At 33.3% G+C, this 21,891-nt stretch overlaps 1 protein-coding gene across 1 annotated transcript in view; it reads right to left on the bottom strand.

The window, feature by feature from the left end:
* DPP10 (dipeptidyl peptidase like 10) overlaps window positions 1-21,891 on the bottom strand; it is a 513,620-nt gene that overhangs the window by 471,831 nt on the left and 19,898 nt on the right. The window contains exon 3 of the mRNA XM_035008166.1: window positions 4,354-4,449. Within this exon, the coding sequence (XP_034864057.1) occupies window positions 4,354-4,449 (96 nt within the window). The remainder of the gene's footprint in view (window positions 1-4,353; window positions 4,450-21,891) is intronic.

The following is a 21,891-nucleotide window of genomic DNA, read 5'->3' as shown; positions in this document are numbered from 1 at the left end:
TCGATCCAGGGACTCCAGGATCATGACCTGAGCCGAAGGCAGTCGCTCAACCAACTGAGCCATCCAGGCGCCCCATACACTGTAATATTATTTTCAGGTATACACTATAGTAATTCAACAGTTCCATACATCACCCTGCACTCATCATAAGTGCAGTTCTTAATCCCCATCACCTGTTTAACCCATCCCTTAATGCCCTCCCCTCTGGTAACCATCAGTTTGTTCTCTATAGTTAAGAGTCCATTTCTTGTCTTGTGTGTGTCTCTCTCTCTCTTAATTTTTCCCTTTGCTTGCTTATTGTGGTTCTTAAATTCTAAATCATTTTAGAAGAATACAGTATATAACAGGTATAATACATAAAATATATATCAGTCAACTGTTTAGGTTATCAGAAAGGCTTCCAGTCAACAGGAGGCTATTAGTAGATAAGTTTCTGGGAAGTCAGAAGTTATATACGAATTTTCAACTGTGCAGGGTGGTTGGCGCCCCTAACCCTGTGCTGTTCAAGGGTCACATGTAAAAAGAAATGAATTAAATTTAAAAATAGTGATCTTTCACAGTAGTTTCAGAAGCACTGTCTTAGAGGAGAGTAGGTATGTTATAATTATAATCGAGGTATAAATTTCTGTATGTGAGAGTTCAACCTTAGTGTTTAGAGTAAGATAAATGTTCCTCACAGCCGGCAGTATAGTCACTGGCTTTGCTCCTGGGCATCAGGTTTCAAGCAGGATAAAATCTGGGCTTTCCTACTGGGGAAGGGATTCTAGAGGGAGAAAAGTGTGTGGGCAAAGGCACAGAATCAAGGAAGCTTCTGAGCTTACGAAGAACATCAAGAAGTTCAATGTGCCTAAAATACAGTGTAAAGCCGACTAATTGGAAAGAGTATGAGCTTAATTCTGAGAGGCTTGCTACAAAGGGAGGAGTGAAATTTATTCAGCTGGCAAAAGGGTTCCTCTGATTTTTTTGAGAAGTGCATTAACAGTTTTCAGCTGGGCCTCATAAAGTTGGATTTAATAGGAAACTGATGGAGGGATTGGTTGGAGACCCACGTGACTAAAAAAAGGGGAGGACACTATTTTTCTTAATTAGTTATACAAATCACATAAACATACCCTTTATAAAAATTTAGAAAAAAAAATGTAATGGCTAAAGAAAAAAAAAACAATGCAGGCCAAAATCCAGCCATCTGGACATATTCACTGGTATGCAATACAGATAATGTGATATCACATGCCATAAACACTGTTTTGAAGACCTCTTTGTTCACTTTTTCCATCATGAACATGCCAATAAATATGCTTATATATCTTTCTTTTAGTGACCACATAAGTTAAGATTCCATGGATATACCTAGGGAGAGGACATTCTTGCAATACTAAAGATGAAAGGATTAATAGCAATGAAATCTACAACAATGAGATTATTAAAGTAGCTGGCACATGTATTAGAGACTGGGAATAGCATTTCAGAGTTGAACAAAGAAAGAGGGTAAGTTTTACACTTAAACATAGTGGGTAAAGCAGGGTCCATCTCTTACCAGCTGTGTTTTTGAATATTTTTTTCGCTGAAGTCTCAGTTTTCTGGGGTTAATAATTTTAACTTTACATGCTATTCATGAAATATTGGTAGAAAGCATCTAGCACACAACCTAACACAGAAGGCCCTCAATTAATATTCTTTGATGATTGATTGATCATCAAATGTTATGTGGGGAGATGAATAATGTTACCGAAGATGGATTTCCAGGTTTCAAGGTGACATAACTAGGAAGATGTTATAAAAATGGAGATTTCAAGGATATGAGCAGATTTGGGGGAAGGCAGTTGTTAAGCTAACCATGAACATGAGCACCCATCCAAGGCTGCAATGACATTCACAGATATATTAGTTGAGAAACAGCATAATGAACGACATTACTGCATTATATCCTAGACTTGCCAGGGCCACATTGACTCCCTCCTTCTCCTTGACCAGTAATGCATTAAGTGTTTGTAGGCGACCTCCAAGAATTAAATGAAGCTTCCAAATGAGCTCAGCTTTGACTCCTTCAAGCCACTTATATACTAAGATGACCTACTGAGACATCTCATAAAGAAAAAGATGACATTTCACCCTTAGATATAATCTGTGATAATGAGGCCAAGGTTACACATTTTATCCATATAGTTCCCACTGTATTTTCTGGCTATGTGAGGAATATGTAAATAGGCCAAGTATCTAGTGATCGCCAGAAAGGAGATCTGAGTTAGATAAGAGAAATGAATGAGCACAAATCTACTCCTCTACTTGAAAAGCAACCCAGTGCACAAAATCTACTGACGGTGAGTCAATTTCTTCAGTGGTATTTGTAAAGACTGCATATGTCTGAAAGATTAAATTGTGTTTAACCTTGTTTAAAAGATTATTTTTATGTCAAATTATTTTATAAATATCTTAGATCTTAGGTTTTACTTAGAGTGTAATAATAACACTGCAGCTTTGTCTGAGGATATTTTCTCAAGATCAGGTTTATCAATGATTGGAAAGGAAATGATGAAAAAAGTGATGGAAAGGATTAATTGTAAATATATTACTTTGGTATCCTGTAAAGGGTTAAAGTGGAATGTGTGTCCTAGATATTGAAATGTGGTTTAATTTAGCAAGCAGTTCACCATTAAGTATCTGTCCAGGCTTTTGGTACTTCAGTATCAAACTATCAGTCATACAGAGGAGTAAATGCCTCATTAAATAGCCCAAAGCTCGCCTGAGAAGGGAGATGAAACCCGTTTTTTTTTTGCTTTCCAAAGTCAAAGACTACACAAATTTCTATAGTTTGGACAAAATCATGGTAAATAAAACAGAATGCTCCCGAGCAGTTCAAATGTAATGACTCCCGATTTTTTCCCCACAATTTTTATGTCACCTCTTTTAATAGAAAATAGGAATGCTAGCAAATACAAAGATGATTTTAAAATTAAAAGCAGGGGAAAGATTTGTGAGAGATCCATGCAATGTTGGTATTGATATACCTCTTTATTAGCCTTCCTTAGTCATAGTGCTCATCTGAACTAAACATAGGGTACATCTAAAGTAATTACAGTGCAAGGCAAGAGTATGGCAAGTCCTAAATTTATGAACAATTCAAAATAAAAATTTACAAAGAAATTAATAAAATGCTATCTTGTTTTCTGTATCTATAATATCATCACCATGATATACACTCATCTTCCAACCAATTTTAACTGAAACTTGAGTTTATCTAAAAATAACACTGGACTTCAATTAAATACATTCATTCATTTATTCAAATCTTGAGTGCCTGATCTCCAGGAACTGTATCAGTGCTAGGTAAACAACTATGATTTGGCCTCTGCTCTCACAAACTCAGTTACATTCTTTTTATAGCTTCCACAAATTATCATTTAATTTGCAGGCATAAATGTACTTAATTAGGATATTAGAGAAGAAAGAATGGACTGTATGTGAGATGGTCTTTATTAGATAAAAAGGCAAAGCTCTTTTTATCTGTCATACAAATAATCTACTCTATGCCTTGCAAACAAAGTTATTATGTCTAAATAAAGTGAAGGGTAAAGATTAATAACTATCTAACAACAGTGATTAGTATGGTCAGGCAAATTGGAATAGTCAAGGAATGGAAACATGACGTCCTTTTTAACAAGGAAGTTTACATTTCTTATGATTAGATTATCCAGTAACTTCTCCTATTACCTTTCATTAAGACAAACCAAAGTCCATGGAGCATTCAGTGGTTTTTATTTTTTGGTTGTTTCTTTTTTAATCTAGATGCTTTTTAAAAGCTTTTGATAATAATAAAATCGGAAATAACCTAAGGGAAACTGAGGCAGTGTTTTTTCTGGAAGAGGACAAAGTGCAGTATATTTCCATGCCATACCCAAGTATTTCAACTTTGCAAAGATTCTTCCTAGTTTGTAGCACTTAAGCTTAAAAAGAAAAGCCACAAAGAGAGAAAAGAAAACTAATGTGATTGCCAAATTTGAAGCACTTACCTATAAATGCTCCCCAAATCTAGACTCCTACACCAACAAGAATTATCCAGAGAAGTGAAAAAGATTTAACACATGCTTAAAGCCACAGAACTAGTGATTGTGAAGAACAGCAGAGATAGAACAGTCAGTCTAATACTTGGAGAATAATTTGATTGATGACCTATCTTAGGAATTGGATTTCTTGCATAAAAGCCAAGTTATTAATTTCTGACTAAGTAGTATACTGGTATATGTAGTCATTGAAGCATAATGTCCATTAAAATACTAAAATACCATTATTTACTTTAATTTTAATGACATGGAACTCAAAATAAATATAGCACATACAAATGCGTGCACATACCATTGATCCACCGAGCTTCTGGGTCATGAAGCACAAAGTCTCTCCTGAAGAGGTCTTCTAAAGACAATCTAGTTTCTGATGAATTTGTGAGTTCATCTAAAATAAAATAAATCTTAGATTAGACATTTACCTCAAGTTAGTTTTGAAAACTAATGAATTATAAAATTTGGAGTATTTTGTTACAAAGATATGTGAACTAGAGGACAATATAAAGTAGTTATCTTTGTATGGTCTTTGGCATTTGAAGCTTTTTGTTTCATGAAACTTTTTAATATATTATTTTAAGTATTATAATTGTCTTCATCTAGCACAAATTTAATAGATCAATCCTTGTTATGTAGTGATATGGAACATAAAAATAGTTAAGAGTTCCTGTTCTGCATTGTGCCCACACATTTTTCAGGGTTTAACCATAATCTAGCCCATTACTTTCCAAAATGACTTTGACATATTCTCCTAATGCTAAATTTGTGTTTTTGTTGTAAACACCAAAGATGAGAGAGTTGAGGGTCCTGATATAAATGATAAAGAAAACTTTCCAACTCAGAAGGAAGTTCACCAAATACACAGAATGAATAACAAGTTCCACCAAATAATTACCACCAAATACTAGATTTAGAAGTTAAATATAAAAATTCAAACAATTCCAGTATATTAATGAAGAGCACACATTTATATAAGTCTCTGACATAAAAACTAGTTACACTCCTCTTTTTAGTTCAAGAATCTAAGAAATGGAAGGATAATATGGTTGAATTACCAAAACCAGGCATAACAAACATGTTTTTGATACAAGAAGCTATAGAAAGTTAGCAATATTTCATTTCTTTTCAGTAGCATTTTTTATTTACTGAATAAAATCATTTTTGTTACCTTTCAGCTGTGACCTTCACTCTGGTTGAAAATAAAATGTCAAAGATATATACTAACCTCATTAGATATTGTTTTTTAAAGGTTCAGCACTTATTGCTGTGAGAGCTTTGTTTCTTCCAGCTGAAAAGCTGGGGTAAAGAATCAATAACTTCAAATGCAATTTCCTCTCACATGAATCAACCCATATTTAACCAACAAAATAATTGCTAAGAAACAACTGAATAAAATATTACTAATGGTGATAGTGAGAATTGTACGATCCCAAGGCTAGCATAGGACATTGTGATCATATATGGATTTTCAAAACAAAACGGTCCATTTGATAGTCTGACACATCAAAATTGGAACTTTCTTTATTCATTCAGCAAATACTGGACCTTTAATTTTCCAAAACTTTAAATGAAGTATTATAAGTTACTGGAGACATATCTAGGATCTGTCCTGAGGGATTCACACTTGCAAAGCAAGAAAAATTATGCTAAATGTCAGAATGAGGATACAGAGTAGTGTAGAAGTACAAAGAAAGGAAGGGAATATCTTGCAAAAGGCATCAGAGAAGGCCTCAGTTATAAATAAAATGACCAACTCTCATCCATGGCTGGAGGGAATGCAAAGTGTTAAAGCCACTTTGGAAGACAGTTAAGTGGTTTCTCACAAAACTAAATATACACTCCAGCATTTGTGCTTTGTGGTATTTACCCAAATGAGTTGAAAACCTATGTCCACACAAAACTCTGGGTATGAACTTTTATAGCAGCTTTATTCATAATTGCCAAAACTTGGAAGGAACCAAGATGTCCCTCAGGAGGTGAATCAATAAACAAACTGTGATATATCTAGATGACAGAATATTATGTAGTGATAAAAAATGAGCCATCAACTATGAAAACATATGAAGGAAACTCAAATGCTTATAACTAGATAAAAGAAGACAATTTGAAAAGACTATACACTATATGATTCCAACTATGTAATACTCTGAAAAAGGCAAACTATGGAGAAACTAAAAATATCAGTGTTTTGCCAGCGGTTGTGGGACAGGGTGAGGAAGGAAAAACAGGTGGAGCACAGAGGATTTCTAGAGCAGTAAAACTACGCTGTATGATCTATAACGGTGGATACAAGTCATTATACATTTGTCTAAACCAGGGCACCTGGGTGGCTCAGTCAGGTAAGCATCCAACTCCTGATTTTGGCTCAGGTCATAATCTCAGGATTGTGAGACTGAGCCCTGCATTGGGCTTCAAGCTTAGCACAGAGTTTGCCTGAGCTTCTCCCTCTTTCTCTTCCTCTGCTCCTCCCCAGCTCGCTCTCTCAAATAAATAAAATCTTAAAAATCTTAAAAAAAGAAAAATAAACCTAGATGTGTGTGTGTGTGTATTTTTCTTACAAAGATTTCTTTTTTGTACCTAGGTAAATTCTACATATTTTGTCTACTGTATCTTTAATGATACAGATGTTTACACATACTTTATTACATCTTTTACAATGCAGATACAGATACAGATGTTAATATAAGAAATACCTTACAAGGCAAGTGCACCATACCAAATAATCTATTTTCAAATAATATTTCAATTATATTATCAATAATTCTCAAGCATATTTTCCTTTATATGATCTTTAAATTCGTATTTCAACATACCAAATGGATAATCTTATTAAAACTGCAATAAATATGCACAGTAAATTGGAAAACTTGAACCATTTTATAATATTAAAACTTTTCACTCAGAACTACTTATACCATTCACATTATATGTACATTTATAATATAGCATCTTCTATTTTTCATATAGACCCTTTACTTTTCTTATTAGATTTAGTCCTAATTACATATAGTTTATTATTACCATGAACAGAACAGCTCTCATTCTTATTTCAATATTATATATTATAGATATATATGATTTTAAGGTATTTGCAGATTCACATGCAGTTGTAAGAAATAATACAGAAAGAAAATCCTTTATATACTTCATCTAGTTTCTCTCAAATACATGCAATATCTTCCATAATACATATCACAAAAAGAAACTGATATTTATACACTCAAAGTCATTCAGATTTCAATTTTACATGTATTCATTTATGTATGTGTGTGTGGGTATGTTTGGTTCTATGCAATTTTATATATATGATGAGCACCAGTCAAGATACAGAATAGCTCTATCACCAGCATAGAACAGCACTTTTATTACCATAGCCTCCCTCTGCAGCCATTGGGAAACACTAATCTATTTTCGATCTCTATAATTTTGTTATTTCAAGAATACTGTGTAAAAAGGATAATACAACATGAAACCTTTGGAAATGGACTTTTTTTTCACTCAGCACATTCCCTCAAGATCCATCTAAGTTGTTGAGTCTATCAATACTCTGTTCCTTTTGATTGCTGAGTAATATTCCAGGGCATGAATATACCACGGTTTGTTGAACCTTTTATTCGTTGAAATACATCTAGGTTGTCCTTTGTAGTTTTGAGTTATTATGACTAAAGATTCTACGAGCATTTTTTTTAACAGGCTTTGTATGAACATAAATTGTCCTCTCTTTGGGATAAATGCCAAAGTGTGCAATTGCTGAGTCACATGGTAAGCATATGTTTAGCTTTGTAAGTAAATGTCATAGGTTTTTTTGGAGTAGCTGTATCATTTTGCAATTTCAACAGCAATATATAAATGATCTAGTTTCTCTGCATTCTTGCCCCAATTTTTGTGTTGTTTTTTTTTTTAATTTAGCTATTCTGATATCAATGTAATGATATCCCATTGTGGTTATAATTTGCATTTCCCTAACAGCTAATAAACATCTTTTAATCTATTTGTAAACAGTATATTTCCTTCAGTGAAATGTCTGTTCATGCCATTTATCTATTTCTAATTGGATTGCTTTTGTTTGCGTGTTTGTTGGTTTAACTTTTGAGTTGGAAAGTTATTCTAGATACAAATCATTTGTCAGATATTTCAATTTCAAATATTTCTTCCAAGTCGCTATCTTGTCTTTTCATCCTCTTAAAAGGGACTTTTCTAGAGAAAAAGTTTTCAAAATCATTGTGGTCCAGTTTATCAATTTTTCCTTTAATAAATCATGCTTTTGCTGTCAAGATCAAGAACGCTTCACCTATTCTGTGGCCCTGAAGATTTTTCCCTATTTTGTTTCTAACAGGGTCATAATTGTATATTTTACATATAAGTCTCTGATGCATTTTGAGTTATTTATTGTATATGATTTGAGGACTGTTTGAGATTCAATTTCATTTAAATTTTCTTCTACTGGATGCCCAATTGCTCCAGCACCATTTGTTAAAAAGCATTTATTTCATTTTAGTGAATTATTCCCTTATGTTAAATGTCAAAAACAACATTGAATAATAATGGCGGTAATGACACACTTGTCCTTTTTATCTACAATGGCAGCATCTTCAATATTTCATCATAGAATAAGATATTTTTTCCTAGAATTTTGGTAAGGAAACTCTATCATTTGTAGGTAATATTTTTTATCCTAAGTTTTTATTTGAAATTATTACCCTAAGTTTTATTTGAAATTATTATCCTAAGTTTTATTTGAAATTATTATTTGAAATGTCATCATGCAGTTCCAGCCTCTTTCATATAAACATATTTTTTCCTCTTTTAATGTATTGATATAAAAATTATGTAAATGAAATTTCCTATTTCCAGCCAACTTCTATCTTTATAACAAAGCCCAATTGGTCAGGTGAATTGTTATCATTTTATACTATGAAATTAATATGCAAAATCATTACTTAAATGTTTAGATCCATGTTGATGAATGAAATGATATGATCCTTTTTTTTCCATTTTGTATCATACTCATCAGTTAATATTTTAATATTGATATTAAATATTTTTGAACTTTTCCTGTGATCTGCAGTAATTTAAAATATTTAAAAAGAAGAATTTTTCTTTTAACTCCATTGTACCTGGAATTGATTTTAAAATCTTTTTTTTTTTAAGATTTTTAAAAATTTATTTATCAGAGAGAGAGAGAGTACAAGCAGGGGGAGTGCAGGGCAGAGCAGGCAGAGAGAGAAGCAGACTCCCCGCTGAGAAAGGAGCCCAATGCTGGACTCAATCGCGGGACCCCTGGGATCATGACCTGAGCCTAAGGCAACCGCTTAACCAAGTGAGTCACCCAGGCACCCCTGATTTTAAAATCAACCCATCAAAATAATTCAAATTATTGTAATTAATCTTCCTTTTAAACAATAATCAGAGAGAGATATATATGTGATTTAAGAATTAATTTATTTGGTTTCAATCATTATTGAGAAAATGTACTATATACTTCATTCTTTTTTCTTTCTTTTTCCCATTTGGGGTGTCTGGGTGTCTCAGTTGTTTAAGCCTCCAACTCTTGGTTTGGGCCCTTCTCTCCCTCTCTAAAAAATAAAATAAAATAAAATAAATAAATAAAAATAAACAAAAAAAAATGTAAAAAAACAAAAAAGAAATAGTTGTAGGTTGTACCAGGACATATCTTGTGATTTTTTTTTCTGTTCCAATAATATGTACTTTCATCCTTCAAATTTACATCATGAATTATCTAATTCTTTAACTGGGAATTAGTAAACCTTTATTCATTTTCTTGGTGATAAATTAAGAAACATTAAAGAGAATTTGGGATTGTGTATCTGATCTTGAATGGCATACATTTTGACCTTTACTATGCTGTATAGTGTTTCAGCATCCTAGTGAAAGAAAAGGATAGGGGAAAAAGGCAGAAAATAAGAAGGGAACTAATGCTTCAGCTGTTAGATAATAAAACAAAATTTTATGGTCTGTTGACTGGTTAGGAAATGTACAAGCAACAAATATTTTGAATAGGTCTAGAATTTAGCGATGATTATTACATAAGAAGGGGTGGGAGGGATGTTATTATTTCAATGAATTTTAAAAATTCACCAATGTTTAAAATGGAAATGTGCTAGGGGCACCTGGGTGGCTCAGTCGTTAAGTGTCTGCCTTCGGCTCAGGTCATGATTTCAGGTCCTGGGATCGAGCCCCGCATCGGGCTCCCTGCTCAGCGGGAAGCCTGCTTCTCCCTCTCCCACTCCCCCTGCTTGTGTTCCCTCTCTCACTGTGTCTCTCTCTGTCAAATAAATAAAAAAAATAAAAAAATAAAATCTTAAAAAAAATAAAAAAATAAAATGGAAATGTGCTAGAAGAGTAGCCTGCACTGACACTAAACAGGGAAAACTGGTAACAACCTGTAAAACTAGATAGAGATTTAAACATTGTGGTGGGAAATGGAGGTGGTGGTACAGTGGGCTTCAGGAGAAAGGACAGAATCACATGAACAGAAAGGGGAAATGGCTTTGTACTTCTTGTGAGAAATTCTAACTACCTGATTAGATATTTATTAGTGTTTTAACAGGAAATTATTTCAAATAGGATTTAAATTAAAAGAAGTATTTCTGAGCCTCTGATGTCAAGAGTAAACTAGATAAAAAGTAACACAATTAGTTTCTATAAAGAGAAGCCAAGAACTGAAAGTCAGAAATGAGTTTTTCTTCAGTTCAATACTAAAGAACTTTCTTTTTTCTTCTAAGATTATGCAATCAACTTATTTCAAAAGGCCATTTAAAAGCAAGATTGGATTTTTGGAAGAAAGCACACAAATACCAGTAACAGTCTGTGATCTTAAAAGACAGACTAGAACAGAAAAAAAGAACATGGAATGAATTATTTAATGTCAGTTCTGTCACTGAATTCATGTTGCCTTAGCTAAGATTCTGTATCTTGTAACTATTTAACAAATGATTACTCTGTTTCCAATTTTTTCTTTTTTTTTTGAGTACAGTTGACAGACAATGTTATGTAAGTTTCAGATGTACAACTTAGTGATCTGGCAAGTTTATATATTATATGTTATGCTCACCACAAGTGTAGCTACCATCTGTCCCTTTACATCCCTATTACAATATCATTGACTGTATTCCTTATGTTGTGCTTTTTATTCCTAGGACTCATTCATACCATAATTGGAAGGCTATTCTCCCACTCCCCTTTACCTATCTTACCCAACCCCCAACTCCTCTATTCCCCTCTCCTCTTGTGATTTTTATTATACAGTGCATCTTATTAGATTTTTGTGCTGTTCTTCATAATTATAACTATAATCAGGGTCCTATTTGGTTAACAAATACTTAGCCTTTTACCAGCAACTATTAATTATTATAGGTATTCAGAGTTTCACACATGTATACACACTCACATATATATATACACACACCAAAGAGGTATCTCATATTTAGTTGCAAAATAACTAGAGATATGTTACTCAGTATTAGTGAAGAATAAGGACTATGAGAGATGGACTTTTTATAAAGATTTTATTGATTGAGTTAGAGAGAGCATAAGTGGGGGGATGGTAGAGGAAGAAAGAGAATTTCAAGCAGACTCCACCCCGAGTGTGTAGCTGGACGCAGGGCTCACTTTCACGACTCTGAGATCATGACCTGAGCTGAAATCAAGAGTTGACGCTTAACTGACTGAGCCATCCAGGTACCCCCCTATTTCTTTTTTAAATAAATGAACAAATATACAAAAATCATTAGGCAAAATATTCAGTTTACTTAAAGTTAGTCATTCTCATTATTATGATTAAAACATTAAAATGTATAAGTCAATATGAAGCAGCTTTAAATTTTTCAATTTCAGAACCACAAAGAAATTTTTTTTGTTGTTCTTTTGGAATATCCTTGTATTTCACTGTTCTTTCCTTAAGCCAAAATGCTTCAAAATGTATGTTCTCAGATTTACCCTGCCAGAAACTCATTATTGAGTTTCTTATTATAATTAATGGAAAAAAAAAAAGGTAAAATGTAAAATTCACTCAAAAGTCTCTTTTTGGAAGAAGGACATTTGACTATGTTTAATCCATAAGGTCAAAAATATGAATCACACAAGTAACAAATTACTATTCTTTTCAGTGAAGGAAACTTCAAGCAGCTTGTCACTTAGTATTGTTGTGAACATCAATTCAACCATTCAAGCAGAAGCACAAAAAGAATTAGTGCATCACATAACATCTGTTTTATAGTCCCAGAAAACTACCTTTATTCCTTCTAGTATGTCAGGAATTTACTTTTGTATCACTTTCTTTTGCCTTTTCTTACTCTAATATCTTGTGGCAAAAGCTAAGTTTCTTGAACAAAGAGGCCAGTCAATTCCTCATCAATTCTACCCCCAGAACTACTTTTGATTCAGATTAACCTGGCACCTCATAAAGTCTACTAATATATATGCTTCTAATACAATTCATTCCCTAAATCAGATTATCTTCCACTGAACATTTGTTCCTTCTTGAGTATATCTCTAGCATGTGGCTTTCATATCAAAAGCCATAATTTAATTATAAAAAATGCATATTAAAAACCAGCTATGTGAAAAGTTACCAAACTATGACCAAAGCTGTGTCTATACTGAATAGACTCGAACAAGACAGTTGGCAAATAAGGTATTATATTATTTATTTATGTGTCTTCTTCTTCCACACCCTGCCCCCTCTTCACCATACATGGGGAGAATTTTTAGGAATTTTACATTGAATATGAAATGATGAAATGTGGATTACAAGAAGCTTGCCTCCTATGATGCTTTCATCTTCTCTAAGGTTCCCAACACATGGTTATGGGCCTATTCTCCCATCTCTATTCTCAAACAAGAAGAAGCAATAATGCTGAAATAACAGTCATCAGAGGTAGGAGGCCATATGCTAGTTCTAGTTCAATGCTTAACTATCATATATGCCCATGATACTAACACTATCACTTAGTCTATCTAGGTCAGTTTCTTCTCTGTAGAGAGAAAAGTTTGGACCAAATTACACCATTGTTAGCTGTGTTCTAGAAACTCCTATAAGCTTTCTCAGGACAAAGACCAGAGGGGGAAGGACAGGGGTTATGTGGTCAGAACTCCACAATCAGAACAGCTCTGCTTTAATGTATTTTTGACTGCTTCATATAGAATTTTATTGGAAATACCATGCACACACACTGGCATGCATACACACACACACACACACACACACAATGGCCTATGCAGCAGCTTGCATCTCTAAGATCCCCTAGTTTCTGTTACATTTTGTGCAACTTCCCCTTGTTTTCAGCAGAGACTCTTAAGTGCTCATCAAAGAAAGAATGTATTTTCAGGTTCTGAAGCACTTATTAAATTCTACCTCAAACTTGTCATCTCTTGAATAAATAAATCAAGAGCTTTAGGATTTACTCATAGGTTTAATTAGTCAAATTAGTCAATTATTCAAAATGCTAATCATTCTCAAACCTCGTTTTGAGAGCTTTTTCAAATTAACATCTCCTGAATTTGAGTAGAAAAGCTAAATATGAGAAATATACTTGCACAAAGGCTTTTTACATTGTGAGAAAATTATGCAATGATGCAGACACACACACACACTCTGGAATGATGTCTTTTTTCTTATTTTTTTTTAACCTTGAAGTGCTATGGTTCTACTTTGAGCCTTTGAGCTCTTCTATAGCCATGTTCCTCCCTCAGGTACACTGTTTGTTTCAATTACATTACCACTGGCAAATTTTTGTTTCCTATCTTTATTACCCTATAGCCCAGGTTTGCAGAGCACAGTTTGTGAACAACTATTGTAAAGGGGTCCTACACTCAAAATTATATTCACAATAATACTACAGCATTATCTTCCTTTTACACTGGGTTGAAATTTTCACCATTGGTACAAAAACAACAGTGTATGAAATACTGAGCACTTCAGTGTGAGCCAACACTAGAAGGTCCACATGTGCTCAATTAGAAAAAATGCAATTTCACTTAAGAATTTCTGCGATATGGTTATAAAATACGAGAATTGTATTAAATAGCAATACTTAAATCTTTTTGATATCAGTGTAAAATCTGTTTAAAATCTGAACTACACACAAACAAAATCAAAACCACTTCCACAGTATGCCAACATGATAGTTGTCTCAAGGAAAAACACCTTGGCAGCTGGTTGAGTTATGAACTGACCACTTTTTTTTTTTTCATGTAACACCATATTTACAAGAAGGAATGAATAACGAACAATGACTTCAGATTTAAGTATAGGTTTAGTTCAGTATCTGAAAGTAGAGTGTTCCTATGAAAGCTGTTGTAAGCTGAAATGCATAAAGCAAAAGTATCCCCTGCCTTCTGAGAGCTCACATTATATCATATCTGTTTTTATGAAAGTCTACATCAGTACTTGTTTTGGCTAACCAAAAGAAATCCAAAGGGGAGGGGCGCCTGGGTGGCTCAGTTGGTTAAGCCACTGCCTTCAGCTCAGGTCATGATCCTGGAGTCCCAGGATCGGGTCCCACAGGCTCCCCGCTCAGTGGGCGTCTGCTTCTCCCTCTGACCCTCTCCCCTCTCATGCTCTCTCTCACTCTCTCTCTCAAATAAATAAATAAAATCTTTAAAAAAAAAAAAATCCAAAGGGGATATTTAGTTTTACAAAAGAACAAAACCAAACAAACAAATCTACATTATACTCATGTAGATCTTTCACAAAAACAAAGTAGCATAATGCAAACTTTCAGAAAACAAAGGATACCTGTGTTGGCAAACACTTTCCTTCAAAATGAATGAAATGAGCCTCTCACGTAATACACACATGCATGCACACACACACACACACACACACGTGACTATCTGTTACAAATTATACAATTTAAGCTCTTAAGCAAAACACGTACATTTTGGAAAACTAGTGACTTCTCCCTTGAATTTGACTGCTTTCCAAAACTTTTTTTTTTTTTTTTAAGATTTTAAGTAATCTCTATACCTAACGTGGGGCTTGAACTCACAACCCTGAGATTAAGAGTCACAAGTACTACTGAATGAGCCAGACAGGTACTCCCCCAAATTTTTCTAGTGAGACTTTCAAGTAGTATCATCAGTGATCTTAACCATGCTTTTGTTTTGTTTTGTTTTTATGTTGTATAATAAATGCCACCAACAATTGGAAAATTGGCATAATGCAGTGAACTAATACTTTGCAAATGGCCAAAACACAATGCTACAGAATCAGGCATAGGTAAGAGATCTTTCTTAAGTAAAAGGTGGACCAATGGGTTTTAATGTAGCAAAGTACTGATAATTTATTGACATTTTCAGATTCCACATGGCAACTAACTTTTGAGAATCAATCACTTGCCAAGTTTTCAAGAAGGATCAAGGAAGGACAGCTATAATTACATGAAAAAGCTATCAGAACACATCTTCCATTTCTAACTACATATAATTATGAGACCATGATTCCTTCATATCGTCAACCAAAACAACCTACTGCAAAAGAGTTAACACAGGAACACATATCAGAATCCTGATATCTTCTATTTATCCAGACATTAAACAGATTTATAAAAAATATAAAATAATGTTGTTTTTTCTTCTGAAAAATGTACCTATTTTATTACATGTTATGTATATTTACATGTAGAGTTTTATCATTGCCATTTTAACTGATTAAGAAACATTTTAGAAAAAGTCTCAGAAATTATATTTTAATATCTAATCCAGAATATGTTGATAAATATAACTGAAATGCACAGAAAGTATTTTTTGGGGTCCTCAATAATCTGTTAGAATATCCTACACTAAGCCCTACTGTGTATACATCATTGTGTATTTTATTGTTTATGTTTACCTACATTTCAAACTGCTAAGTTTATAGTAAATAGTATTCTTGGTCTCTATAGATGTGGATTTTCTTTTTGGCAACATCATTTTTTAAATCAGATTTAATGATCATACCCTGTTATTATATCCATCCTCATGAACTTTCACAGAACACATCTGTTACATTATCGAATTTTTAATGCAAGAGTGAATAACTGGTTAAATTTGTCACTGGTCAATATTTACTGGAAACCAAGTTTGTATTGATATTACCAACTATTATGCATGGTATGATAAGCATGGGGAATTGTGCAGATGGTAAAAATATAAACCCTATGCTTGAAGGTTTCAAATATAATAAAGAACTCATGTTAATCATAGACAGAGGCCAATGCACATGTAAATTATATCAGCAAAGTCTGTCATGAGAGTGATATCAATGAACATGGAGGGGTAGGCAACTCCAAGAGGCTGTTTCTCCACAGAAACATCAAAAAGTAAGCAAAACTGTTAGAATAAACTTTGTCAGAACTCCGGAAAAGAGTCAAAGGTTTACAACAATCTAGCAAACACTGAATCAAGAAAAAGTAACTTAAAAACAGTAGGAAAGCTTTGTGACATTTTTATTTGCCATCATTCCAATCCCCTCCCTAGCTCAGTGGTGATCTTTAAGTCAACAGCCTGCACTTAGAGTATGGCACCCTGGTCTCTGGATTCTGGAGGAACCAGAGTAGACCTTATCTCAAACAAATTACGTTTGCTTGCTCTACCCTGTCTGGGGCTACTGAAAGGACTGACACAAGGCACTTATTTTATTTTTTTTTATACCTGACCCAGAATACTTAGCACAGAAAATCAGCGGATATTCTGAAAAACATTATAAGGCAAATGAATAAGCCACAGCTATCTGGGGGGGAAAAGTACAGTTAAGACATAAAATAGAGCACTCAAGCTTGAGAAGAAAAACTGGGAGAGCTTTTCTTTGAGAATTCAGGCATTCAGAGTGCCTACATATATTGTGAAATTCAGAAAACCACATGCATGCCCAGAGCAGGTTGAATGTTCAGAAAAGACCTGAGAAGACCTTAAGTTTTCACCTCTGGCTGAACTCTAGGCTTAATAAAAACAGGAAGTGAAGGCTAAAACAGAGCTGTAAATGACCTTGTTAAGAAGTGAGTAAGTGCTCTAGCACAGAACTAATCTGAAAAGAATGGGAGTTTGGCTCCTAACATACAAGGAATTCTTTGTAAAAACACTAGCTGAACACGAGCTAAAGGAAAAGAAACTTCAAGACTATATATGACAGAAAATACTGACTTTTCAAAATACATCAGAAAAGTCAATTAAACAACAATAACAAAAACAGCTACAGCCTACAGCAAACAACAAAAAATATGCTCTGAAGTGGGGGAAGAATCCAATATCAAGTGTTCCACATTATTGTATCCAAAATGCACAGTTTTCAGTGCAAAATTTAAAGTATGGAAAGAATCAAGACAGTATGGTCTACTGACAGAAGAAATTAACAGAAACTGCCCCTGAGGAAGCACAGACAAGTTACTTATTAGACAAAGAATTTAAATTGTCTTAAATATACTCAGAACTAAAGGAAACCGTGGACAAAGAGCTAAAGGAAACCATGAGGACTATAAAAAAGAGAAAAACATTAAAGAGAGAGAATTTTTTTTAAACCCACATATATTCTGGAGCTAAAATGTACTACAATAAGAAATAAAATTTACTAGGGTGTTCAAATTCTATGAATCAAAATCAACAGAAATGAAGGAAGAAATAAGTCTTCAAAAGTATTTGGAGGAAGGAAGAAATAAGTCTTCAAAAGTATTTGGAGACTTTAATAGCTCACTTTCAAGATGTATACTACATTTAGACTGAACCTTAGTAACAAAATACAGGACTTGAACACTACTAATAAGGAGACATTTTGTGTGCATGTGTGTGTGTGTGTGTGTAGACATATACGTGTGTGTGTTTTATATATAAAACACTCCACCCAAACACAGCAGAATACATTCTTTTCAAGTACATAGAATATTCTCCAAGATACAACATATGTTAGTCCACAGAATAAGTCTCAATAAATTGAAAAATACTGAAATCATTCAAAGTATCTTCTCTGAATGCCATGGAATGATGGTAGAAATCAGTAAGAGAAAGAAACCTGGAAATCCACCTATAAGAAAATTAAACAACTCACTGTTAAGAAGAAATGTTTCAAGGAAGAAATCACAAGGCAAATTAGGAAGTGCTTTGGAACAATTGCAAATGAGAATGCAAAATACCAAAACTTATGAGATGCAGTGAAAACATTACTCAAAAGGATATTTATAGTTATAAACATCTCCATTAAAAAAGAAAGAAATGAAATCAGTAACTTAGCCTGGCAGATAAAGAAGAAAAAAAGAGCAAAACAATGGAGAGAATCAATAAAATCAAAAGTTGTTTCTTTAAAAAGATGAACAAAATTGACAAGCCTTTGTCTAAGATAAAAAAAAAAGAACTTGCAAGTAATGTCAGATATGCAACTGGGAGCATTACTATAAATTTTACAGAAATGGAAAAGACTGTGAGAGAATAAAATGAACAATTGTTTGCCAACAAATTAGATGACCTAGATAAAATGAGCATATTTCTAAAAACACACAAACTACCAGACTGACTTCATAGGAAATAGAAACTGTATAGATTTATAACAAGTAAATAAAATAAAATAAAATAAATTGAATCAGTAATGAAAAACATTCCAATAAAGAAATATACAGGATTAGATGGCTTCACTTGTGAATTCTACAAAACATTTAAAAAATGAACACCAATGCTTCTCGAACTCTTCCAAAAACCAGAAAAGAGGGAATACTTATTGATTCATTCTAACCTGAATTATTAATTCCTGATCCAAATCTAGACAGACAACACAGAAAAGACAATTTATCAATATTCCTTATAAATATAGTTGGCAAAAATCCTCAATGCAATACTAACAGAGAATGGCAAAATTTTTTTTTAATTAACAATTCAAATTTGTCAGCATATCAAAAGGATTATGCATCATTAAGGAGAGGGATTTACCCCAGGAATGTAAGGGGAGCTCAACAAAGGTTAACCAATGTTAACAACACAATAATAGGAAAAAAAAAAAAAAGGAGAAACACATAATCAACTCAGTGATAAAATGCATTTAACAAAATCCATCACACTTTGTTTATAAACACGTTTTTTAAAAAATCAGGAATAGAAGGAAACTTTCTCAACTTCATGAATAGGTCATCTATGAAAAACCCAAAGCTAAGGCAATAGTCAATGATGAAAGACTGAAAGCTTTACCCCTATGATCAGAAATGAGAAAAGGATGTTCATTTTCACCACTGCTATTCAACACTGTCCTAGAATCTAGCCAGAATAATTAGGCAAGATAAAGAAAAAAAAGGAAGTGAACTTAGAAAGGAAGAAATAAAACTATATTCACTAAAAGACCAAAGAATCCTTAATAACCTACTAGAGCTAATAAATGAATTCAGCACAGTTAAAGGGTACACAATCAACATTCTACAATTAGTTGTATTTGTATACACCAGCATTGAGTAATCCAAGAAAAAAAGGATATTAAAAAATCAATTCTATTTATTGTAACATCCAAAAGAATAAAAATCTTAGGAACAAATTTCACCAAAGAGTTAAAGACTTATACTTTTAAAACTACAAAGTATTACTGAAAAAAATCAAAGACATAAATAAATGGAAGGACAAAATTTGTTTGTCACTTGGAAGACTAATATTTCTAAGATGGCAATATTGACCCAAAGTGATCCACATATTCAACACAATTACTATCAAAACCACAACTGCCTATTTTTGCAAAAATGGAAAAGCCAATCATATGGAATTCATATGGAATTGCAAGGGACTCTGAAAAGGAAAACAATTAAAAAAAAGTTGGACCAGTCATACTTTCTCATTTCAAAACTTATTACAAAGCCACAGTAACCAAAACAGTGTGATGCTGGCACAAGGAAAGACACATAGAGCAATATATTAAAATTGTACATCCTTAAACAAATCCATATTATCTGTGATCAGTGATAATCAACAAGGGTGAAAAACCATACAATGAGGATAGAAGAGTCTCTTCAATAAATGGTGCTAAGAGAAATCTATGTTATGTAAAAACTGTAGTTGGATTCCCTACCTCACAGCATGTAACAAAATATAGTCAAAATCAATCAATGGTCTAAACGGATAAGCTAAAACCATAACTCTCTTTAAAAAAAACATACTGGTAAGTTCTTACGACTTGGACTTATCAGTGGATTCATATATATGGCATAAAAGCATGAGCAACAACAACAAAATAAACTGAACTCCATCAAAATTAAGAACTTTTTGCATCAAAGGACACTACCAAAAAGTGAAGACAACATACAGAACAGCAGAAAATGTGAAAATCATATATCTGGCAATAGATTATATCCAAAATATAGAACTTATACAACTCAACAACAATGAAACCAAAAATCCAATTAAAACATTAGCAAAGGACTTAAATAGATATTTCTTCAAAGAGGATGTACAAACGGCCAATAAGCACATGAGAAGATGCTCAACATCACTAACCATTATGGAAATGCAAATTAAAGACAAATGAGGTACGACTTCACATCTCTTGGATGATTATCATTGAAAAAAAATAGAAAGTAACAAGTGTCTGTCAGGATGTGGAGAAACTAGAACACGTGTGTATTGCTGTTGGGCATGTAAGATGGTTCCAATGCTGTGCAAAATAGTTTGGCAGTTCCTCAAAAAGTTAAACAGCAAATCACCATATGATCCTATAATTCCATTCCTAGTTACATACCCCTAACCATGAAAAAAATAATAAGACTCAAAAAATACATGTACACACATGTTGATAGCAGCACTATTCCCAATAGCCAAAATGCAAAAACAACCCAAATTTCCACCAGTGGATACAAGGAAAAAAAATTGTGGTATATACGTACAATGGAATACTATTCAGCAATAAAAAGGAATGAAGTACTAATATCTGACACATGGATGAATCTCTACAACATTATGTTACGTCAAAGAAGTCAGGCATAACACATCACATATTCTTTGGTCATGCTCACATGAAATATTTACATAGGTAAATCTGAAGAGACAAAGAGCAAATTGGTGATTGCCAGAGATGGTGGAGGAAAATGGGGAGTAACTGCTCACTGGGCATAAGGTTTCCTTTTGGGGTGATACAAATACTTTGCAGCTAGAGGTAGTGGTTGCATACATTGTGAATGTACTAAATGCCACTGGATCATTCATTTTAAAATTGATAATTTCATGTGAATTTCATTTTTTTTTTTTTTTTTTAGTAGGCTGTATGTCCAATGTGGGGCTTGAACTCATGACCCTGAGATCAAGAGTTGTATGCTCTACCGACTGGGTCAGCCAAGCACACTGTGAATTGCATTTTGATAAAATTAAAATTGTTCTCAACACCAGGCTTTGAATCAGAGAATAAAGATAATGAATGTGATTGGGAAAGATAAGGTAATTAGAGTAACTAGAACTCCTAAATGTTGAATTATAATCTATATAAAAAAGTAAATTTACTGGCTTTGTTCCCCTGTTATATAATTACAGATGATGCCCCAGGAGAAACAAGGTGAGCTGTGAGTCTAGGATCACAGATCTTCTATACCCTGTGCAAAAGACAAATTGTGATGCACAGATTTAAGGAACACTCTTCCGTATAACTAAAAATGTTTTCCAAGTCTCGTTTCAATGATTTCAGTTTTTCTAGAGTTTATTCAGTTGGGCTCTAAACTCAGTAGAACAATCTTAGACCAAGAAAAATATTGTAGAAAACAGGTCAAAGCAATGAACATTCATTGAAATTGTTCCAGCTAAAATTTCATTTTCCAGAACAATGGCAGAAAGTGGGATATTATTTAGTTTAAAGGGCTATTTAATTAAGGTTTTTATTTGTCTGTTT

This window comes from Mirounga leonina, unplaced genomic scaffold, assembly GCF_011800145.1.
Source record: "Mirounga leonina isolate KUSES-001 unplaced genomic scaffold, KU_Mleo_1.0 Mir_151, whole genome shotgun sequence".
In the NCBI taxonomy this organism is placed as follows: Eukaryota; Metazoa; Chordata; class Mammalia; order Carnivora; family Phocidae; genus Mirounga; species Mirounga leonina.
This window is presented reverse-complemented; position numbering and strand designations above follow the sequence as displayed.